General features: G+C 41.7%; 1 protein-coding gene across 1 annotated transcript in view; it reads left to right on the top strand.

The window, feature by feature from the left end:
- The window catches only part of LOC121439848 (interleukin-13 receptor subunit alpha-1-like), a 47,999-nt gene that overhangs the window by 16,349 nt on the left and 6,640 nt on the right, over positions 1–25,010 (top strand). The window contains exons 5-10 of the mRNA XM_041640460.1: positions 40–224; positions 2,946–3,097; positions 9,295–9,342; positions 9,617–9,749; positions 13,696–13,792; positions 17,090–17,174. Of these exons, the coding sequence (XP_041496394.1) occupies positions 40–224; positions 2,946–3,097; positions 9,295–9,342; positions 9,617–9,749; positions 13,696–13,792; positions 17,090–17,174 (700 nt within the window). The remainder of the gene's footprint in view (positions 1–39; positions 225–2,945; positions 3,098–9,294; positions 9,343–9,616; positions 9,750–13,695; positions 13,793–17,089; positions 17,175–25,010) is intronic.

The following is a 25,010-nucleotide window of genomic DNA, read 5'->3' on the forward strand; positions in this document are numbered from 1 at the left end:
TCAAAATAACTCAGAGCATTGTCTCATTTTATCTTGTAGGTACAGCAGCCTGGGGAAAGTTCTTCAGTGTGAAAACATCTATAAAGAAGGTCAACGCATGAGCTGTTCCTTTAAACTGACTAAAGTAGATTCGAGTTTTGAGCAGCACAACATTCAAATCATGGTCAAAGACACTGCTGGGAAAATTAGGCCATCCTTCAAAATAGTGTCTTTAATTTCCCGTGGTAAGTTTGCAAAGCCCCCTTGGACAGCATGGATGAAAGGTCATTCTGTCTTTGAATGGTTAAAGCAAATAATTGAAGATGATAAATTTCGGTCTGAAGATCTTCCTGGAACAAGAGACTGCATGCACACACGCTTTTCTTTGATTGATGCTTTAAGACGCAGATGAGAAATGGTATTTCTGGAACATGAGTACCACGTGCTTTCTTCTCGTTGACTTAGAAACAGGCAGAGATTTATTAGGGCAGCCAGTTGTGCGGCCAAGATTGGAACCTGGGCTCCCTGACTCAGAGATCTCGTTTCACTTTGGTACTCTGGAGAGCTGCTCTTCAGATGTTATAGTCTCTGAATAATCTTTTGGCTAGAAAGCCTTGGATGGGATACAGTGCTGGGGATTGAGTGCAGGACCTTGCGGATGCTGAGCAATGCTCTACCACTAAACTATGCACTCACCACTGTATTCCAATTGCGGAACTCCACATGGCACACGCACGGTCTAGGACACCCAGATCTGGTCATATTGGCTAAGTATCGACTTGTTAGAGAGGCCAATGGTAGTTTACTTCTCTGTTACTTTGATAAAACACTGGTCCAAATCAACTTGGGGAGGAAAGGGTTTATTTGTCTTACATTTCCATGTCACGGACCATTGTTGAAGGATGCCGAGGAAGGAGCTCAAGGCGGGAGACTGGAGGAAGAGACTGACGCAGAGACCGTAGATGAAGGCTGATTACTAGCTGCTCCCTTTGGTTTGCTCGGCCTATTTGGAGGTGGGATTGCTCACAGTTGCCTAGGTCCTGCCACATCAATCATCAACCAACAAAGTGCCCTACAGATATGGCTGCAGGTCTGTCTGATAGAGACACATCCTCAGTTGAGGCTTGCTCTTCCCAGGACTCCAGTTCATTTCAATGACAAAATTAACCAGCACAAGGCTTCAACTTGAACAACCAATATTTGGTTGAGGACCTAGTGCCTCCTCTTGTCAAAGCATATAGACCCTTTTTGAGTGTTTCTTTATTTGTAAAATGGAATATATAGTCCACTTCAACTCCAAAAAATTGTAAGCGCCAAAGGGCATGAGGTATGAAAAGGCGTTTTGTAAATCTCCAAAGGAAAATAATGTCAGTATGTCGGTTTGCTTGTTGCGGTAACCTATGAGGGAGCTCAGATTCTGGCTAAATGATTTATAGAAAAGAGGCATCTTTTGGCAAAGGCTTATCTAAATCTGTAAGCAAAACACTACTTACCACTCCTCCAGATAATCTTGGAAGTCAACTGTAGCAGGGGACCAAAGGCAGCCTAGTTTGTAGGCCAAGAGAGTGAGGTCAGGATAGTTTATCACATGGGGTTGGCCAAAGTAAAGTCCTCTTTTTCCTCTTACTTCTTTGGCAGACTATCTTAGGTAGGGTTTTAAGGTTTATTTTACTGGTCGTTTTGGAATTAATGGTAACATAAAGAATAATTCTTCTTGACAAGAAGTTGGCCTCTATATGTTTTCTGTTAATTACCCATTATTTTCTGTTCCTTATTCTTAAGTACAGTTCATTCCTGCAAAAGTAATGTGACCTTTGAAAGCTATTGCTTTCAAAGTATTTTATTCTTTTTTTATTTTTTTATTTTTTTTTATTTTTCGAGACAGGGTTTCTCCGTAGCTTTTTGGTTCCTGTCCTGGAACTAGCTCTTGTAGACCAGGCTGGCCTCGAACTCACAGAGATCCGCCTGCCTCTGCCTCCTGAGTGCTGGGATTAAAGGTGTGCGCCACCACTGCCCGGCAAAGTATTTTATTCTTAATTGGGATTCTAATCATCATTATCATTGTACACGCACAGTAGTGCTAAGTATATTCATATTGTTGTACAGAAGATCTCTATAAGAGATTTTTCTTTTCTTTTCTTGTTTTGAGACAGAATTTCTCTATATAAAAGTCCTGGCTGTCCTGGAACTCGGTCTGTAGACCAGGCTGGCCTCGAACTTGCAGAGACCCACTTGCCTCCACTTACAAAGTGCTGGGATTAAAGGTGTGTGCCACCACTGCCCAGCATCTATACGTTTTTCGTCATGCACAAGTGAAATTCTACCTATTAAGCAGGAGTTCTGTTTCCCTCTTGGCAGCATGCCTCTGCAGTCGATTCCTTTGACTACAGCTCCCTTAGTATTTCACAGGAGCAGGATCACTGCACTCCTCTTGTTTTAGGTCAGCTTGCTTCGCTTAACAAAATGTTATCAAAGTACAGACACGTTACAGCCTGTAGTGGAGAGCAGGCTATTTTTTTAAAATCATGATCTTGGAGTGGCATCAGCGAGGGAGAGCTCGAGAAGCCTCTGGTACCTAGTATTTTCTTACCCATGTGGTGGAAGTACCTGTGCATCCAAGAACTCATTTTCTCTATCCTCTGTGTGGCATCTAGATGTCCTGGTTCTGCTTTGACCATTTTCTGACTAGACTCAGATCAGAGTTCATGTCATTTACCAGATAACCCCAAAAGCTCTCCTTAAATCCATTTTACTGGGCAGTTTTAAATACACTTCCTCTGCTAATTGTGGGTAATCAGAAATTCTCAAACTCTATATCAGATCATGTGAGGCCATTAAAAGCCATCAGCCCTATTTTGATTTCACTTTGTGAACCTTCATTATCCAGTTTACATATATAATCATATCTTATATACACATAATTAAATGAACTTGTAGAAACTAATTTTCTTTCTTCTATCTTTCAGTGAAACCTGGTCCTCCACATATTAAACATCTTTTCTTCAAAAATGATGTCTTATTTGTGCAGTGGAAGAATCCTCAGAATTTTAGCAGCAGATGCTTATCTTCTGAAGTGGATGTCAAAAACAGTCAAAATGGACTACATTCTCCTTTCTCTGTAAGTTTGGTTAGATGATAGGTCTTTTATGGAGTGTTTTCTTTTACTAAAATAATTAAATGTAGCTCTTAACATTTGTCAGCAGATAATAAAAAATTAAAAATAAGGCATAGTGCAGGTTTTGAAGGTTTACAGAAGTATTGGGTGCAGGGTTTAAATTGCTTAAAACATTGCTATTGTCTGCCATGTACCAGACACATTTGCTTGCCACAGCAATGAAAATGACAGTTGATAAACATTTCTCGCTCTCTCTTTCACCTCATGGAGATTGCTGGTTGAAAATAAGTATGTGACTTAGTCAACTAATTTCACAGTGTATTATGAAGGAAAAGCAAATGATCTGATAAGTAGAAGGACTAGAAGGGCCTGAGGAAATATTAGGTAGGGAAGTCACACGCAATAATGGTATTTGAGATGAGAGCAGAGTGCTTAGCAGGAGCTAGCTGTGTGCGGAATTGGGGTTAGAAGGGGCAGCAGATGAAAGAAAACCGGAGTCAAGAGTGGGCTTGATGTGGTTGAGAGCAGAGGGAGCGGGCGTGGCCAGAACAAGACAGGAGCAGTGTTTCAGCAATAGGCAGAGACAAACCCGTGCAGGTGTGTAGAGGCCCTAGGGAGGACACTCTGTTTTCTTGGAGTTTGTGGCAGGAATGTAGTCAAATTGAAATAGTCAGTGCCTGTTGGATTACACTCATATCTGCCGTCCAAAAACCGATGCAAAACATACAAATTGAAAGTCTCTGTGGGGCCTTCATCAGAATATGGTGTAACTTTAGGGCATCGGTCCCATTATGTTTTATAGATTCTTGTGAGGACTTTGTTGCTTTGCTTAGAAAATTTCAGTTGGAGTGGGGAGGCTGGCCTGATTGCTCAGTGGTTTGCTGCTAAGCCTTATGAGCTGTGGGATCCACAGGGGTGGAAGGAGGGAAGCAATTCCTGCAAAGTTTTCCTCTGACCTCCCCATGTGTGCCGTATCAGTCACACACCCACACACATGCACATATACCCAGGTACACACTAAATGTAATAACTAAAAACCCTTTGTAGGTCCAGATTTCAAGCCAGACCATCCTAGGTGTATGTTTCCATAAGGTGGTGCCTCAAGACCACGACAGTACCTTGCTCTCTTGTTTGCTACTGGTCGGGGTCCTTTGTGCAGTTTCATTTTAGAAGGTCTGTACTAAACTGTGTTAGATTGCTTTTAGAGGAACCCAGTATCTTGCATGCAGCTAAAAGTTCTGGGTCCACTTGTTTTCGCTCATTATGGAACTCTCCAAATGCTTACGAAAATAAGTCAATGTTGACATTCTCTAACTCCACAGGGAATGCCCAGCTCCACAGCAGGACAGAGCCCTTCAGGGCGTTTGCAAATGAAGCTATGTAATAATGTTCAGTCCTTGTGAGTGTTAGAAAGCACCATGTCCCCATGCGAAAAGAAATTATTTCTGGGGGCAGGGAGGGGAGAATGTTGGGATTGAAAGCAAAGTGAGTATTTCGAACACTCCAGCCTTTACTCTCCCCTGGTGCTTCTGTGGGAAATGCCAAAACAAGTACTGCTTCTCTGAACTCATTTGCTTTCTAAAGCTTGACCACACTTAGGCCTCTTCTCTCCGTTGAAAGTAGGCAACAGATAGCAGGTCGTGTTGACTTCATTCTGTCCTTGGTACTAACAACTTATATCCACCAAATGGTGACTATTTAGGTTTATTACTAAGTACTTTCTCTCAGTTCTCTCATTTAGAGATCACACTAAGCCTAGGGACCTATGTCCCGTTATTTGATCCCTGCCTTACATTGGGAAAGTTTCGTTACACCTAAGGCCATATTTCTAGTAAAAGAATCATGATTTAAGCAAAAGGGGCTAGAGGGATGGTCCAGTTGTTAAGAGAACTGGCTGCTTTGCTGGAAGACTTGGCTTTGATTCTCAGTTCCTACATGGTGGCCCAAGACTGACTGTAACTTCAGTTCTAGGGATTTGATGCCATCTTCTGGCTTCTGAGGGCACCATGGAGCATACATGCCAGCAAAATGCTCATGTGGAATATAAAAACTCAAAGAGATTGAAGCAAAAGTCTTAACCCCAAGTTTGTGTTTTTAGCCCCTGGAGACCACCTTAGTACTTCTCTTAACACTAATGCCTACCATTTATTAGCTGTCTAGAACATACTACAGAGACACTGGTCTAAGGGCGTCTGATGGACTAGTTCGTAATAACCCATGAAGCTAGTAGTATGGGAACCCGTATTTTTGAGAAACCAAGGTTGAAGAACTTTCACACAACTTGTAAGTCAGTATGAACTCAGAGGCCAGTCTCTGTGTCTTCGACTTAGCCCAAGATTACCTGGTACAATAAATGAGGGCTAAGTTTATATCTTAGTGATAGAACCCTTGCCTAGCATGCTTGAGGTCCTAGGTTCAATCCCTAGTACTTAAAAAAACATACTAATTAAAGTCTTGTTGAATTAATAAATATTAAGAAATATGTCGCTTCTGAACTAAAGAAACCATGTATGCTGTGGATGTTATATACATAGACCGGACTGTAGTCTCTCTGGAATGACTCTATTTGTGCTTGAGTTTAGTGTTTTCTTCAAGCAGATGTTCACCAGCTGCTTCCACCCTAGAATGACATCAGCTTTTTGTGTGCAAAGTTTGAGCTTTGCTGATGAGACAGACTACTTGAGGAGTTGTAGTTGTCTGTTGGAGTTGCAGGTCTGGGAATGGGTAAACTGGACCATGGGCTCCTACCATCATACTGGGGGCTGTTATATTCAGAGAGAGCTTGGAACAGAATCATGAAATAAGATAGGAATTGTTTTCGTATCCCCACTCCTTCCTAGACAACTGTCTACTTGGTGTTCTGTGCCCTCGTTTTCCTCATCTCAGAGACAGCAGCAGCTGCTGACCCATACGTGAGGATTTCCAGTGGAATGAGAGCCTAGACTTAATCTACACAGTGATTTGCTGACTTTGGCATTCATATGTTTGGGAAATGGTCCAGGAAAGAAGTGACATCAGTCTACAGCTTGATCCCTCAAGTGGCACTTGACACTTGTCATTTCCCAGAAGGCCAGTGGTTCCAGCAATAGGACACTGAGGCTACCTGTTTTTTCTCTGCCTGTGTATGCACTACTGGAATGATAGGCTTTTCTCGTTCTGTTGGCCTTTTAGCTCTTCAGAAATGCTGGTATGGACTATTTAGTGAATGACATTGAGTGCCAAAATTAATGGAGGTATGTTGTGGTCCTTACACCATGTTTAAATGTTCCTTTGACAGGGGCTGGAGAGATGGCTCACAGTGATTAAGAGTACTGGCTGCTCTTGCAGAGGCCTGGGGTTCAAATTCTAGCAACCGTGGCGCACAACCATCTGTAACTCCAGTTCCAGGAAATCCCACACGCTCACATAGACACACATGCAGACAAAACACCAATGCACACAATATGAAAGTAAATTATTGGAACTTTTTAAAATGTTTGTTGACCTAAGTTTAACTGTTAAGACTAAGCAACAGATTTTCATGCTTGCTTTGTTTGACTGTTGTTGAAGAATTCAAATTTATATCTTAGGTATTCAACAAGGAAGATGAGTGTCTTAAAAATTAGTGGTGGAGGGCTAAAGAAATGGCTCAGTGATACAGCCCACCTATTGTTCTTGTAGAGAACCTGTGTTCAGTTTCTACCACCCACATGGTAGGGATCAGAACTGTCGAAACTTCTAGAGAATCCAATGCTCTCTTCTGACTTCTGCCTATATATGTGCACATACATCCATTCAGATAAACACATTAAATAAACAATTTTAAATATTTTTGTAACAGAATATAATTCACTCTAGAAAAATATTGCATAAGTCATAATATACATGTCAATGATTGTTATAAGTTATTTTATTTATTTGAGTTTTTGCTTTGTTTTTTATCTTGTTTTTAGGAAAAAGAGTCTCATAGAGCTTGTCTCAAGCTCACTGTGTAGCTAAAGCTGGCCTTGAACTGCTGGCCCTCCAGCCTCTGCCTTCCAAGTGCTGAAATTGTAGGCATGTGCTTCTGCAGACAGCTTTAGAAATAAGTTTTACAAATTACCTTTCACCTGTATAGCCCAACACTGCAAAAGCCCCTCCTTATCTATTCTAGGTGCTATACCCCAAAAGGAAAACTATGATCAGGACTTCTAATCGTGTAGATTGGTTTTGTTGCTACTATTTAAACTTTCTCAGGCATTCTAGCCATGTCTAGAGGGCTGAGAGGAGACTAGCTTACCCAGGGGGTTGAAATCACCCCCAGGAAATGAAACAAGTTTATGTCTCTGCATGTCTCTTTCTCTCTCTCAATCAGTGACTTATTTGGACAGCAACTATGTTCACCATTATACCATCAATGCCACAGCATATTTTCCGTGGGTTTGTCATCTTTGATTCAACATAAAGTTTACAAGACTTTCCCAGTATACGTAGATGGTTAATTTTCATCATGTGCATCCCATTGTGCAACTGTATCGCTTTCTACTAATGGATTTTCTCATTGACTTGGCAAATTTCCAGTTTAAGCTACAATGAATAGTGGTTTACAGACATTTGCATACCTGTCTCCTGGTACATAAGTGCATAACTCTCTGTGGGCATGCCTCCATTTATGTGGGGGGTGAGATGTCCAAAGGTTACAGATGATTGCCTCTATAGAAAACATTTTCCAAATGTTTGTACCAATTTGCACATCTAGTAGAAATTGAGAGTTGCAGGCACCTTGTGACCCATCAACATTTAATAGTTTCTGGGAGGTCTGTGTGTTGTTATTTCTACTTCATTTGCACTTCCCTGATGTCCAGTGAAGTTAAGAACTTTTTCTTATTGATTGCCCATGTACATATTTTCTCGTGAATTCCCTCTTCAGGTCATTTTCCAATTATTGAGCTGTCTTTCATTAATATTTAGAGGAAGAATATATTCACAGCCTTCGTTAGGGTTTATACAATATGTTTTCTTCTTCTTTACATGGCCTGCTTGTTTCCCTAATAGGTTGTGGGTTTTTTTTAGTGTTAACATTTTATAAAATATTTCTTTATGGTTCATAGGTGCTGCTTGACACGTCCTTTTCTCTTTCAAAGCTATGAAGATGGGTCCTCTGATGGCTTGCTATATTTATGTGTTTATGTCTGTTCATTTATTTTTTTCCTCTCACTTATGTGTGGTGTAGGTGTGTGTTTGCATGTGTGTGGAGGCTCAAGGTTGACTTTGAGAATCCGCCATTATCATGCCTCAACTTTCTTCACTGAAAATGATAGATCTCTCAATCAAACATGGAACCCATTGATATAGCTAGCCTTTAGATTGCTATGGGCAATCCTCTGCCTCACTGATATAGCTGGTCTCCAGATTGCTATGGGCAATCCTCTTGCCTCCATCTTTCTGGAGCTGGATTTACAGGTGAATGCCACACCCACAAACCCAGTATTACATATGTGTCCTACTGCTCTGAACTCTAGTCCTTGTGCCTGCACGGTGGGCACTTAGCCACTGAGCCATCTCTACGGTCCCTTTGTTCATTTACTTGACTTTCCATAGGTCCATTTGCAGCACACTTGAAAATGGTCTTGTGAACGGTGTGAGGTAGAGGGAAAGACTTTCTTTATTCGCAGGGATATGTAATATACACAGCACTGCTTATTTATCCACTGAATGTTTCTCTTTTATTTCTTTAAATTTTGCATCATTTTTATTTATGTGTGTGTGTGTGTGTGTGTGTGTGTGTGTGTGTGTGTGTGTACGGGTATGTGCATATGAATGAAGGTGCCAGAGGAAGCCAGAGGTGTTAGATTTCCTGTAACTGGAGTTGTAGACAGTTGTGACCTGCCTAACATGGATGCTGAAAATCAAACTTTGGTCCTCTGGAAGAGAAGCAAGTTCTCTTAGCTTGACACATCGCTGCAGCCCACATGTTCTTGTAATAGGATGCGAGGAAAGCCTGTTAGAAGTGGCAAAAAGAGCTGGGCGGTGGTGGTGCACATCTTTAATCCCAGCACTCGGGAGGCAGAGGCAGGTGGATCTCTGTGAGTTCGAGACCAGCCTGGTCTACAGAGCTAGTTCCAGGACAGGCTCGAAAGCCACAGAGAAACCCTGTCTCGAAAAACCAAAAAAAAAAAAAAGTGGCATAAAGAAAAAGCATAAAACATTTTTTTTTTAATTTTGGAACTTTTTTTTTCAAGGTTGAAGAGGACAAATGCCAGAATTCAGAATTTGATCAAAACATGGAGGTCAGTTAATTCAGCTTTTGTTATCTGGGCTTCGACACCAAGTAATGGGGGTGGGGCAGGTCAGGAACAGCGTAAACTTGAAATGCTTAGTGAAAAGCAAACTGTTTTGTTCTGTGGATTATTGCCAGTGTTTTTCAGGAGTCAAAGTCAGATTATCTGAATTGTAACCCAAGTCTTAATCACATACAGAATATGACCAATGATTATCATTCAACAGCAGAGCTAAGGGGAGTTAACTGATGATATTTTTGTGCGTTTCTGCTTTGTCTCAAAGGGTGCAGGCTGTTTCATCCTCCCTGGTGTTCTTGCTGACACTGTCTACACCGTCAGAGTAAGAGTCAAAACAAACAGGTTATGCTTTGATGACAACTACCTGTGGAGTAACTGGAGCGAAGCCCTGAGCATTGGTAAGAGAAGACAGTGCCATTACAGGCTAAAACACTGATGGCGGGAATTAAGTTGAAACACAAAATAGATTGGGAAAGGGTTTGCCATTCTTTCTTGATGCCAGAGAGCATTTAAAATGCACATTTCCTTTCCATCTAATTGTTATCAAATCGCCCAGGGTTGATAGACAGCATACAGTTCTTTGGAAGACCACGATCCATAGGGTGTTATCCTCACCTCTGCCCCATCTCCATCTTTATCAGAAACCCAAACAAAAACACAGAAGCCAAGCACCATCAAATTTTCAGGTTGTACCGGACCAGAGGACTGTCCTTTATGCTGGTTGATAGGCTCAGGAGGGTAGCAATGAGCTTGATGGTATTTAATAGAGGTAAGCCTTGTTAGTGGCTATGCTGAGTAGGCCATGCTCAAATAAAGCATGAGAAAGACCTGTTTGAGTTGGATGCCAGATAAAAATGCATGCGCAGTCTTGGCTAACAGTGCTGGTGTAGCTCACACATCAAGATAGTGTTGCAGGGTAGGGCATCCATGGTTCATCCCCATAGGAAATATGAAATCAGGCTAAGGACATAGCTCATCTGGTAAAGTGCTTGCTGTGTAAGCATGGGGACCTAAGTTCAGTCCCTAGCACCTCCTTAGAAAAAGCTTAGCATGGGGGTATACACATGTAATCCCAGTACTCAGGGGGTAGGGGCAAGAGGATTTCTGAAACTTGCTTGCCAGCTAATCTAGTTGAATTGGTGAGCTCCAGGTTTAGGAAGGGACTCTGTCTTTAAAAATAAGGCAGAAAGAAAGAGGAAGATACCTGACATTAACTCTGGTTTTTACTTACTTACATGCAAACACATACACACACACACACACACACACACACACACAGAGAGAGAGAGAGAGAGAGAGAGAGAGAGAGAGAGAGAGAGAGTGAGTTTGTGCCAACACCTTTCCCAATTTGCGTGTGGAGCATCACATTGTAAGAGATACAGTGACTGCCTGGAATCTGTCGTTGGAAGGGTAATGAGGATACTGAAGAACCTCAAACTCAATAGGGAACTGTACATGGAGTAAATTTGAGAAGATAGAACTGTTCAATTCTTAAATTTAAGGCATTGCTGGGTAGAAGAGGAAATTGGCTTTTCTTTTGGTGGCCACTAGGGGCAATATAAAACCAATATGAGACTTTTTCAAAGGCTGATTTTGTTGGTGGTGGTGGAGGGTTTTTTTTTTTTTTTTTTTTTTTGGTTTTTCAAGACAGGGTTTCTCTGTGTAGCTTTGGAGGCTGTCCTGGAACTAGCTCTTGTAGACAAGGCTGGCCTCGAACTCACAGATATTCGCTTGCCCATGCCTCCTGAGTGCTGGGATTAAAGGCTTGTGCCACCACTGCCTGGCTTTAAAGTGTTAAAAGAGTCAGAGGAATGGATTTTTGGAGAATGTCACCCCCTATTCATTGAGAGACTCAACAAGCTGTGTGTCAGATGTGGTCGAATTAGTTATCTGCTGTTACAGAACAAAGTACACCAACATTATCTAAGAATGGCGGCTAAGATCTATAATTCCAGTACTCAAGGGCTTTGGGCAGGAAGATTGGCATGTTTGCGGCCAACCATGGCTGCATAGTGAATCATTAATCAGCCTGGGCTACAGAGTGAAGCTCTGTCTCAGTAATAAAAAAAATCATAAAAACAAAGTAAATGACACCAAAGTTCAATAGCTTATAATTGTAGACACCTACCAACCACATACCAGTTTCTCAAGGTCAGGAGACTAGTGTAGTTTTGAGTTTGTTTGTTTGGTTTTTGGATTTTTGAGACAGGGTTTTTCTGTAGCTTTGGAGCCAGTCGTGGAACTAGCTCTTGTGGACCAGGCTGGCCTTGAATTCACAGAGATCCGCCTGCCTCTGCCTCCCGAGTGCTGGGATTAAAGGTGTGTGTCACCACCACCACCTGGCTAAGAGTCTATTCACAAGGGTTGCATCAGGACCACAAGTGGTATTATAATCTCATCCAAAGGCTTGGCAGGGACTGAAGAGTCCACTTCTAGGTATACTGAAGGGGAAAAATGAAGAGGATGCGCAGAGAGCTGCTAGGGGGAAAGTCATATGAAGATGAAGGAAGATACTGGAGTAAGGTAGCCCCAACCAAGGAACTCCAAAGACAGCTACCAGAAGCTGGAGAAAAGTGGGAGACTGTTTTCTATAGCCTTCAGAAAGGAGCATGGCTTTGCCAGTATCTTGAATTTGAACTTCTTATCTCCCGAACCATGAAAGAAAAGTTTTGTTTTTTCAAGTATCCAGTTTTCTGTGATCTGCAGTGGGAATCTAGTAGAAATATATGTTTTTAGTTCCCTGTCCCCTTAGGCCTGTCTACAGGGCTCCCTTCTGACATAGAAATAGGCTCCCCCAGGTGAGCAATCCTAGCAAGAAAGGCTTTATAAGAGAACTGCTATGGTAAAAATAAAAGCTGTGGTTTCCCCGGGGGGCACAGCATCAGAAACGCTGCAGGTCCCCGAGTGGCGGTAGTGGGCAGTGGATCCTGAGACCATGGTGGGCCACAGAAGCAGTCAGTCCCAGGCAGGGAGACTGAGATAGATAGGCATGCCATGCAGAGAAAGTGGGTATTTATCTAGTGGGTTATGGAAGGAAAGGGAAAGGAGAAGGGGAAAGAGCAGAAAGAGGGAGGGGGAGAGAGAGAGAGAGAGAGAGAGAGAGAGAGAGAGAGAGAGAGAAAGAAATGGGGGAAAGAGGAGCCACAGCAGCAGCTACATCTTGGAAGAGAGACATAAAGGAAGGGGCTAATACTGGAAGCAGAAGGAAGATCCACCTGCCTCAGTGGTAGAGGTGGGGAAGGTAGTGGAAGGGGCTTGTCTCTTAAAGGGATAGGACAGACCATTACAAGAACAGCCTTGTAAAAAGTATGGTCTGTCATCACTTATCTTGAAAATGAGAGACCAGTACTGGTGCTGTTTTGTTATTTAGAAGAAAGTCAATCAGTGCAACCCATGTCTAGACAGGGGATTGTATGATCACTGGGAGGCAGGAATCATCTGGGGTCATTTTTGAAGTTCCCTAAGACAAGGATATTAGGTCCTGATGATGCTTTCAAGAATCCCATGCCCTTGTGTTGAACATAGAAATATATAATTAGCTTTCCATGTTTTAGGTGTAGAAAAACAAAGTTTGGAATTTGACAGTTCTATATTTGAAGCCTGCCTGAGCCTTATCCCTGCATAGTTCTGCAATAATATTGTCTAACATATAGAATAGCTCAGAGATAAATATGTCAGAGCACCTGATATGGTACTAGACATATAGGGGAGGCACTCTTTAAGAATCATAATGGTAGTAGTTGTTAGGATTTATTTAAGTATTCAATAGTGGCAGTAAGAAAGTATGATAGTAAGTCTTTAAGTAAATAGTAATAAAGGGCAGTCAAGCTTGGTGGTAGTGGTGCATACCTCTTCCCAGCACTTGGGAGGCACAGGCAGGCAGATCTCTGTGAATTTAAGGCTGGCCTGGTCTACAAAGTGAGTTCCCAGACAGCCAGGGCTACACAGAGAAACCCTGCCTTGAAAATCCCCCCCCCCAAAAAAAAGAAAAAAAGAAAGAAGAAACAAGAAAAGAAAGAAGAAAGAAGAAAAAGAAAGGAAGGAAGAAAAAAAGAAAGGACAGTCATTGTCAGATATGCAGTCTTTTATTTAATACTGTCTAAAACAAGTTAAGATGCCCTGGTTGCTAACAGTCCTTAAGGTACTTGCTCATCTTGAAAGCTGAGGCACCAGAATAGGATAATTTTTCAAACTAGTAAGATAATTGAAGAATTTGGGGAAAATGGGTTGTGACATAGGAAAGAAATAGCTGTGATCTTACTAGCAAATGGAATTGTTGCCTGGCTCATTACAAAAAAGAATTTGTAGTTCTCATGTCTTTGTGCTTAACTTTCTATTCTGTAGGCAAGGAGTCGAACTCCACATTCTACATAACGATGTTACTCATCATTCCGGTCATTGTTGCAGGTGCGATCATTGTCCTTCTTCTTTACCTGAAAAGGTAAGCCACTGCCCAGGCAGATTTTAGAGTTCCTGCTAGCCTGTGTGTTATGCTTATTATTCTTCATGATGGTGTATTGTTGGCCACAACAATTTTTGCACAATTGCAATCAGACATGACTTATGCTGAAATGATGGGCAAATCATCATGCCCATTTTGTGGTAAAGGAAGCATCTAGTGAGTTTCCCACAGCACTGCTTTGGCATGGCTTTCTGTGTACATGTCTAGAATTGCTAAAGACACCTGTGCTATTTTCATTGACTCTTTTCAGTACGTGCTTTATCCACAGTTAGTTGGCAACTCTTGGAATGAGCTTTTAGAAATAGGGGATTAAGGGGGCTCGCAAGACATCTCACTGGGTAAAGGCACTTTCTGAATAAGCTTGGTGATGCAAGTTTGATCCCTGGAACCCATGTCAGTGTTTAAGGAAAGAATCATTTCCACAGCATTGTCTTGTGCACATATAAAGATCACAAGTGGCACCCACATGTGTGCTCCCTCCAAAACTCCATGCACAATTTAAAAAAAGAAGAACTTGGGTCTGGGAGTGGAGCTTAGTGGTAGGACACATAGTTAGCATGTTTGAGACTGGTTCAATTTCCAGCACCAACAGAAAAGGAAAATACGAAAAGAAATCTATTGCTAATAAAATGACTTATCTAGTGTTAATGAAAGGCAGGCCGCTACTCGATGCCACAGGAAAGAGAACTCTGCCAGATTATCACTAATATATGCTACTCATCCTTTTTTTTTTTGATTTTCGAGACAGGTTTTCTCCGTAGCTTTTTGGTTCCTGTCCTGGAACTAGCTCTTGTAGACCAGGGTGGCCTCGAACTCACAGAGATCCACCTGCCTCTGCCACCCGAGTGCTGGGATTAAAGGCGTGCGCCATTACCACCCGGCTATGCTACTCATTCTTTAAGAATGCTTTTGTTGCTGAGCATGGTGCCACCTTCAGTTCCATGAGACCATGTGTCAAAGAAGAGAAAGGATGCTTTATTTCTCTTTAGCAGTGTAGAGATAGTTGCTGCTCTTCTAGTAAATTCTCAAGATTGGAATGAAAGTATTGATCTGGGCCCCAAACCAATGCTTTAGCATTATTTCAACATTATATGCTAGATATCTATTTATATGCTCGCTAGCATTCAAAGTGCCAGGCTTATGGCGTGAATAGAACAGAGGCTCTCTCTATATTTTTAGAGGGGATAATACACATCCATAGCAGGAATTCAGGTTGGCAGGAGGTAGAGGAAGGCAATGCTAGAAGACTCATTTCACATAAGGAGGCCAGGGAAGCCCTCTCCGAGAAGATGATAATTGGATTAGAGACTCATAAAATAAAGGCATTGAGCTATTCAACTATTTTTCCAGACTAAGGAAAAAGCAAGTACCAAGGCTTAGGGGCTAAAATGAGCTTGTGGTGTCTGCCTGGAAGAGATGGGGTGAGGGAGAGTGGCCGGAGATAAGGCTGTAGAACTGGCAGATAGGATCAAGTACGGCATGAAAAGGAACTGAGACTTTTTATCCTAACCATGGAAGAGATCTTGGAATACCCTAAGCAGAGAATTTGTGTGGTCATGCATGTACTGTTAAGTATAGGATCATGCCTCTATTAAAGAGTTCGTTTGGACAAGAATAGAAGCAGATGGAAGGAAGCGTGAAAAGAGCAGTCTTTATTTTTGGTCATTTTGTTTGTTTGGTTGGTTTTTATTTTGAGACAGGGTCTCACTATGTCGCCTTGGCTGGCTTGGAATTCTTTATGTGGATCAGGTCGGCCTCCATCTCACAGAGATCCATTATCTCTGCCTCCTGAGTGCTGGGGCTAAAGACATTTAACACTATGCATATTGAAAGCAGTCTGTATAAGGAGGAAGAAGTGGTTAGATAAATTTGAGGTATATTCCAAAAGCCCAAATTAACAAGACTTGCTGGTGGTTAATTACTTATGGAGGTGTGAGGGAAATCGAATATTCCAGAGTTTGACCGTCAACAGCTGAGTGTCAGTGACATTTTCCAAGATAGGAAAAACGTGAGGAGTGCTACCTTTAAGAGAAAGGGAAGGATTTAAGTTTTTAATCTATTGTAAGAGATGTCTAGTAAGCATCCAAGTAGATGTATACAGTAGACAACTGTATACCTAGACCTGGAGTTTAAGGAAGAGCTCTAAGATAGAGATAACATTTGGAGAGTCATGTCATGGACCAGGTTTCAAATGATTAAAGCAAGCAATTAGATAAAGACACAGGAGGACAGAGGGTACACCTCAAGACCCACCCTGAGAGGTGAGGCAGGCCCACAAGAAAGAGAGGAGGGGGCTGAGGGTGTGGCTAGGCAGCAGCTGACTTGTCTGGCGTGTGCATCACTAGGATTGAAAACAATGGGAGAGCAGCAAGAAGAAAGGAGAAATGATCAACTTTTGGCTGTGTGAAGCAGCGTGTGCCTGTAATCCTAGCACTTGGCAGGTAAAGGCAAAAAAATAAGGAGTTCAAGGCCATCCTTAACTGTATAACAAGTCTGTGGACAGCTTGAGCAACATAATATGCTGTTTAAACACAAAAACCAACGAACCAAACAAACAAAACACCCGCAAAAAACAAGGGATATTTTTTGTGTGTGTGGCAGTGCTGAACATTGACCCTAAACTCTTGCACTAAGCCATATCCCCCAACCCACTTCTCACTTTTTAAGACAGGCTCTAAGTTATTTAGACTGGCCTTAAAATTACTCTATAGCTCAGCCAGGATTTGAATTTACAACCATCTTGCCCCCAAGATCCTGAGTAACTCAGATTATAGGCCTGTGCCATTAGACTAATTAGACTACTACGTGTGTGTGTGTGTATCAAAATTATAAAAGCAAGCTTCTTATTTGTTAAAATTATGGCCCATTATTTTATTTTATTTTTGAGACAAGCCTCACAGTGTAGCCATAGCTGGCCTAGAATTCCCTATGTGACCAGGCTGGCCTTGAACTCACAAAGATCCACCTACCTCTGCCTCTTGAGTGCTGAGATTAAAGATGTGTGTCATCATGTCTGGCCCTCATTATTTTTAAATGACGTAAGTAATTTAAGTTGGTGCCTTGTTTCCTCTATGCAGATTTGGTGGTCTTGGGACACTGATTTCTCATAGCCATTTAAACCTGTCCTTCACAATTCTGTTATGACTAAAGGTGACTTTCTAAAAGTGACTTGGGCACTGTGGCTTTTGTATGCCTGTTTTTGAAAGAGCTGTCTTTATGTGAGAGACTCCTGTGCACTGGGAAGTTTGATTCAAACAAATCTCTCTTTTCTTAAAGGCTCAAGATCATTATATTTCCTCCAATTCCTGATCCTGGCAAGATTTTTAAAGAAATGTTTGGAGACCAGAATGATGATACCCTGGTAAGCACTACTTCCATGGGGGTTGAAATGGGCTGTGTAGGGTATGAGACTGGAAAACTTATGGCACGATACACATAACATGAAACTAACTATTCCAACCATGTTAAGTGTATAGTTCAATACCCAGCACATTTTCCGTGTTTTACAACGACCATCAGTATCTACTTCTAGGACTTGTTCATCATCCTCAGTGGAAACTGTACTTCACCAAACTCTAACTTCTTGCTCTCATATCCGTTCCCCCAGCAACCACTACTCTATGTTCTGCTCTGTGTATTTGTCTATTCTAGGTTATCTCATATATATGGGATCATGCAATATTTGCCTCATTGATTTTGGCTTGTTTTATTTGGCATCATGTTTTCAAGGTATATCATAATGTACCATGTATCAGAATTCTTCAGATTGGTTATTGTATGTATACATGCATGTGTGGGAAAGGTTACAAATGTTGAGACCAAAGAAGGAGGATGTTGGGGGTAGCCTTTCTCTGTCAATCTCTGCCTTATTACTTTGCAAAAGGGGTCACCACTGAGCCTGAAGTGAGGCGGGTGGGCATTAGGTGATCCCCCTGTTCCTGCCTCCCCCAGAGCTCTGAGGTTACATGTCTCAACAGCCATGGCCATTTTTTTTAAATAGATGCTGATATTTCAAACTCACATCCTCATGTTTACACAGCAAATGGTCTCACCACCTGCCCCTGGCCAAAATTGGTTATTTTAGCCTACACTTGATCTAAAAGATGAAAGAGTTGATTTAAAATGTCGGATATCTGGCCAAGCATACCAGCTAAGAAATTCTCAGAATACCCTGTCTGTCTCGGGTCACTGGACTCCATCCTCTTTCTGAGGAATGAGATATCTTGTCTAAACACATAGCAGAAAGAGCCTCCTTTGGGAAGTTAAGCTAATGGAGGGGCCTTGAACGTTTAGATACCTTTCAAATGTTGATGAGGAAAATATAGATAGGATTAACAGTTAAGATGCACGTTGTCCATCCATTTTCTCTAGAAAGATAGGCCCTAAGCACATAGAAAGAGACCAGACCCACCCAGCTGTTGGTCTCCCGCAGCCTTTCATGCTGTGGCTGGAGATTTAAGACACTGGAGCACAAGAGTTCGAGATGTCTGTGATAAATGCCTTCGCTGTAATAAGATAATGAAGAACATGTATGAAATAAATATTAATAGCACTGTAGATAGCTTAAATTAGTACTAGCAGGCATAGGGCAGTTCATTTAGAGAAACACTGAAGTGTACTAGATAATAGCCTGACTTCTGGAGTCACCATGTCTGGACTCAGATATCCGCCGTGTCATTTACTGTCTTTTTGACCTTAGGTCGCTGGCTTAGCCTTTCTGTAACTTGGTTTTCCATTTCTAAAGTAGTAGTAGGAGTAGCACCTGTCTCCTGTGGATTAAATTCATACAGAGCACAGTAATAATAAAAACTAGTTAACATATTTCACACTTTAGACATGTTTAATTCATGTTAGCAGGGAGTAGTGCTTTTGACAGTAATATACATTTATTGTTGACTCTCCTAATAACGGATTGCTCATATTGGCAATGATGTGATTCAGCTAGGGACAGGAAGGAGGGAGGTTGACAGGCTATCAGAGAAGGATTCTGGTAGAGCACTTTAATTTTTAAAAGCAGATCACTTTTGTAGAGGGTGGTAATGCCCAGGCCAGGGTACCACGAGGCAGGTAGGTCCAGCAGTCTACAAAAGATATTGCATAACTTCAGTACAGGTTCCTGGGCCCTGTCTCCAGAAATTCTGGCAGCAAGTCAGGAGTGAATCCTATAAATCTGCATATCTAAAAAGAGGCCAGAGGTGATTCCTGTCCTGGTAAAGCAACCTGTATAGCATGCTGTTCTTCATTTCAGCAACTACTTCAATGGATGCTGGAAGCAGTTGCTGAGCATCTAGGGTATGTCAGGGAGGGCAGTGAGTGCTTGGCCTTTGTTGCCTTATTGAGTCTTAACACCCCCCCCCCATAGTGTAAGTGCTTGGGATGGTCATTTCTGTCAACCTGATGGAATCTAGGGTCCCCTGGGAGATAGGCCTTTGGACATGCCTGTGGGCATGACCTTGATTATATTAATTGATGTGAGAAGGCTCCTGTTAATTGTGGGTGAGACCATTTCCTGGGCCGTGGATCCTGGACTGTATTGAGTAGAGAAAGCATGCCGAGCGAGTGTTAGCATGTGTTCATCTGCTTTCTGTTTGCAGATGTGAGGCGATCAGCTGCTGCAAGTCCCAATTGCCTTGCTTTCTCTGCTCTGATAGACTGTACCTTGTGCTGAAATACCCCTTTCTCCATTAAGTTGCTTATGTCCAGAGTATATCAGAGCAGCAAGAAAGCAATTAAGACGGTGCTGTTGGTATAGTTTTTTCCAGATGAGGAAACAGAGACTCAGTGAGGTCTAGGAACTTGGCCATAGTCACACATCTGGTGGGGAGTGAGATTTTAGAGCAAAGGACTTGGGATCATATTACGATTAGCATGCAGTGAGACAGTATCGGGAATGAGGAATGGCATTCTCATCCTAGGGGGCTGCATTCAAGAAAGGAGGACCATGCCTGCCATCAAACTGGAAATAGGCCTGCTTTGCAACCATAGATGCCTTCGCTTGTCCAGTGTGCCTTACTTACAATCTTTCCATTTGGAATAGTAGCAGAGTGTGCATTCTCCCATTCCCCTGCGCTCTGCCATTTCCAGTTCTACCATGCTGTCACACATTGGCCTCAAGGCCAAGCCACGGAAAGGCGTTTGAGTTTGCTTCTCTTTTCAGCAGGATGGAGACTACCTAAAATGCCGCAATACAAATGCCCAGTGTCTGTGGGCAAAGGCCAAATGCATGTGCCAACCAAGCATTGATGAGCCATGTGGTAGTTTGAATGAAAATGGGCCCTATAGGCTCAAATGTATAAGTAGTCAGCCCCCAGAGGGTGGAACTGTTTGGGAAGTGTTATGAGGTATGGCCTTATTGGGGGGGGGTGTATTGGGTTTTCTAAGCCCACACCAGGCTCTGTTAACTCTCTGCCTTATGTTTGTGGATGAGATATGAGCTCTTAGCTACTGCTCTCGTGCCACGCCTGCCTACCTGTCTGCTGCTGTGCTCCCCCACATGATGGGAAATGACTCTAATCCTCTGGAACTGTAAGCCTCCTCGAAACTTTCTTCTGTAAGTTGCCTTGGTCATGGTGTCTCTTTGCAGCAATAGGAAAGTAACTAACAAGGTATAAACTGCCTACCTAATGCAGTTCTTAAAAGAAACAATAACTAGTTCTTAACAAGTAGCTAAGAAAGTGCCCCTGTCATGCAGTGCTGGTGGCCCTCAATACAGGTTGAGTGTCCCTTATCTAAAATGCTTGAGAACAAAAGTATTTTTTCAGACTTTAGAGTATTACATAGATTTTACTGTTTGACCTGAAAATTGGAAATCCAAACTTCAGAACTCTTTTTTTTTTCTTTGACAGGGTCGGGTCTCAGTATGTGCCTTGACTAGCCTGGAACTCACTAGGTAGACCAGGCTACTCTTGAACTCATAGATTCATCTGCCCTATCTCCTTAGTGTTAGGATTAAAGGCATATAATACCACACCCAGACAAAATTCTGAAATTTTAAAGCACCTTATCACTGTGCAAACAGCCTCAGATTTTGGCTCATTTCAGAACTTGGGTTTGTTTTTTTTTTTTGGATCAGGGGTATTTAACCTATGTCCTTTCTTGATAACAATATAATAAACATCTTTGATCATGAAAATCATGCTCTTGGAAATAAACATTCGGGAAATAACCAAACAATGGCACAAGACTGACCCGTGTCTTATTTTGTTCTAATATGAAAACTAGAAAACAGTGAGTTACCAACAATTAAGAATTGATTTTATTTTCTAGAACAAAAATATGCTATGAGGAAAATTGTAAGACAATTAGTAGATAAATTGAGTCAACATATGAATAATGACTTATTAAAAATCAACAGATAAATGAGAAGCAAAATTAATGAAGTAATAGAATTTTCCATGAGCAGATGAAACTGTCTGAATCTCATATATGACTGTCCAAGTGTCAGAAAAATTTGCTAAAGCATCTAAAGTGAACTGGGGGTGTCTCACATCTAAGGACGGTAAAAGTTAACAGCTTTCAGAGCGAATAATAGTTTACTTATAAAGGAAGGCTGCTGCTGTCAGGCTTTCTATCTACGGCACTTAGAGAATAACATCTTGAATTGATTTTTTTAAAAAGTTAGGTTTCAAAGAATAGTATCTCAAAAAGAAGAAGAAAGAAAACCCCACTTATAAGAGTACAAAACAGATTATAAATATCTAGTAAATCACAATCCCAATTTTTAGAGAACTATTAGATACACATAGAACAATGAGTAGAAGGAACTGGGTCAGAGGAATTATGGGTAGCTGATATTCTGTCTATCTCCCTGAAATTTCCAAATTGCCTATAATAAGCATGCATTACTTTTACAATGAAAGAAACCATGTACAAATCATTAACAAGGAAGAAGGACCATTGTAGTCATCCAGGTTTGGGAGATAATGGAGACTTGGACTTGCATGGTAGCAGAGGAGACTGATGATAAGACGCATTGTTAAAGGAATGCCCTCTGACTTGGTGACTCTGTGTGGGCGAGGAAAGGTAGGGAGAATAGAAAATAATTGTGAGTCTTCAGTTCTGGGTGATAGAGTGAATGACGGCAACACTGACGACAAAAAGCAGATCAATTATCTTTCTCAGAGACGGGAAAATTGCGGGGGATTTTTCAATTTTCTGTCTAGAGGATAATACGTTGTTTTTTGTCCCAATGAGTCAGATAATTCTGTAATTTTGTGAGCTGGATATATTGACAAGATGGACCGCTGAAAGCATGGGACATTTTCGTCTATGATGGCTGCAGATCATTAAACAAAACCAGGTCTTTCAAACTACAAGTAGAATAAAATAATGCTGCCTGTGGGCAAAGGTCAGGGAACAATTTTCTGTCTGCTTTTAAGCAGATGAATAATCCACTTTTTAAAAAAGTATTCTCCGTGTGTGGGGAGAGGACGTGCATGTGGCAGCGCACAACTTTGGGGAGTCAGTTATTTCCTTTAGTAGTCTGTAGGTTCTACGGGCTTGAACCCAGGTCTGGGGGCTTGAGTAGCAAGAGCCAGCACCCCCTGAGCCCATCTCATAGGCCCTGTTATCTGCTCTCTTTACACAGAAGTAGTCCTCAGAAAGTGATGTACCTGCACTAGAGAGACAGCCATTCCCTTCTAGAATCCTTTAGTCACAGAATGAGCGTGGTCTTGGATGCTGCTGAGGAGACACAGGATTATGTGCCGAATTCTTGCCTTTAATTACAAATTTGCAAAATCCTAGATGCTCTTCCTAACACCGTCACTTTAGAGATGGGGACTTTGGGGGCCACTGAGAAGTCTCCAGAGGTAGAGAGGTGACTACAAAACTACTTGGACTAGATCCCAGTATCTCAAAAGATGTCACCTCCTAATCTGAAGACAGAAGCCATGTGTTTTTGAAACACCTGTTACTTCCACACCAACGCCATCAGTAATGGTGCTTTAAAAACGCATTTAGATGCGGCCACAAAATAAATCTTCAGCGTAGTTTTCCTTAAGGTTTCTAGTGTTTTGATGCTGTTTTGTTCATCACCATAGTAACAGTTTGGCCACCAGTGTTTCTTCCTGTTGCTTTGCTTTTTGCTTTTTCCATGTGACTAATTGGGCTGCTGGCCACATGCAGGGGTGGGGGAGGGGACTGGAGAGGGAATTGCTTCTCTTCTGCATCTGTATTTCTTGCATCCATTAAAAAAGGAAAAAAAACCCACACCATTCTCCCCACACTTCTCAGCAGGCAACTGTGCTGTGCCTCTTTTACATGCCCAATCACAAAGTCTTTTAAACTTCCATATATATATATATATATATATATATATATATATATATATATATTCCCCTTCAGTATATATGTTTTCCTTTGCAACCAAGACACCGTCACATCACGGTGATTGAAAGATTAAGAATTCCTAATATGATCGAAGGCTCAGGCCCTGCTTGAATTTTGCCAGTAATCCCAGTTCTTTAGAGACAGATAACATCCAATGAGCCCACCATTAGTGAGGCTGAGAATGACCCCTGTGTTTAAGACGCCAGCAGCATACTCCCTCTGGTTACTCACGTCCTCCCTCCTCCCACGACCCGTGCCACTGGAGATACTTTGCTGGGTATCGTGTGGTACCGTGCCAACCCTTCAGCTAATGCTTTTACGCCAGTGGATTGCCTTTTTCAGCCTTGAGGTGTTGTTAAAGGGCAGTTTGCTCCTTTCTCCTTTTGTCCTTTCAGTTCCGTGTATAAATCTGCACCTTTCCGTGAAGCATTGCTTTTTGGTTGTCAGCTAGGCTTTTTGGCTGTTCTGAAATTCAGTTCCTGCTAAAAGGACAGAGTGCATGCTTATTTTTTTCCCTTTATTGGCTTATAAAATGAGGCGTTGGGTTAATGGCTACCACAAATGGTTTCAAATTAGTCCCTTTCAAGACATGCTTGACAGGGCTCTTAGATGTGGGGTCTCCAATATGTTCTGTCCAGCCTTTTGTTTTTTACTATTCTGAAGAAGACTGGGGCAAGAAATAGGTTGATTTCTGTCCAAAAGACCAGTGCTTTCACATGGTGCTTAGCTGCGTGAAATTTACTTCACTTTTAGACACTGTGGGGACTATTGTAATCAAACTTGAAAAAAAAATGTTAAATTGAGACTTGATTTTCCATAATTCTCTTGAATTTTTTGCTTTACAAAATAAAAACCCGTGATGTATTTTTTCTCTTTGGCCACTATTCTATTGTTGATGATAGCCCATTTCTTTTATTTTAAATGGCAGATTAAGGATTGAATTGTGGACTGGTAATTTTGGGGGTTTTAAAATTAGGCTGGCAGAAAATTCGTAAGATTGGATACTAAGGCTTTGTGCTCATTCTTTCTCCTTTATGTGGGCATATTCCATGCTGTTCTGAGAGAAAGGCCATGGTTCTGATAAAGGGTTTAAAAAGGAGTATATAATGTATTCTCTATTACAAGGGCCCCATGTGCTCTGTATTACAGTTAGCCCCCTTCATCCTCCATGTTTCTTCCCATCTCAATCAACTACACTCCCCGCTTTTCCTACCATTCCCTGTCCTGGATTTGTAAGTATGGGGGTTGTTTTGTGACCCATTTGAACTAACCAGTGCCATCCGTGTGATCAGTGGATTGGAACTGTTCATTAGAGCATGGTAGGGTCACTGGTGAGTGGCCAATTAAAAGCATTGACACTCCCCTCTGCATGAATCTATCAGTAGGAAATGGTAAGCTGTGGGGGGGGTAAGAACCCCTAAATCCTTCCTTCATATACACATGTATGAAACTGTCAAAGAATAAAATTAGTCAATAAAAAAATTTAAGAGTGTTGGGACTGGAGAGTTGGCTCAAAGGTTAAGAGCACTTGTTGCTCTTGCAGAGAACATGGATTTGGTTCCCAGCACCCACATGGCATAATATCACAACTCTCTGAAACTCCAGTTCCAGGGGATTCCATATTCTGGCTTCTATAGGCAACATATATGCAAGGAAAACAGACACATAAGATAAAATGAGTCTAAAATTTTTTAAAGAGTAATCCAAGTTTTATTTTGGAATAAAAATGTTATTTGTAAAGATTGTCCTTACAGATTGTTTCTGACCTCGTATGAAACAATTAAAGTTTTGTGTGTGTGTGTGTGTGTGTGTGTGTGTGTAAAACAGGATTTCATCCTCAGCCCCAGCTGACCTTTAGCTCCCTAGA

The sequence above is a fragment of the Microtus oregoni genome, unplaced genomic scaffold (genome assembly GCF_018167655.1).
Source record: "Microtus oregoni isolate MIOR12 unplaced genomic scaffold, Mior012 000063F_ref0000156, whole genome shotgun sequence".
NCBI lineage: Eukaryota > Metazoa > Chordata > Mammalia > Rodentia > Cricetidae > Microtus > Microtus oregoni.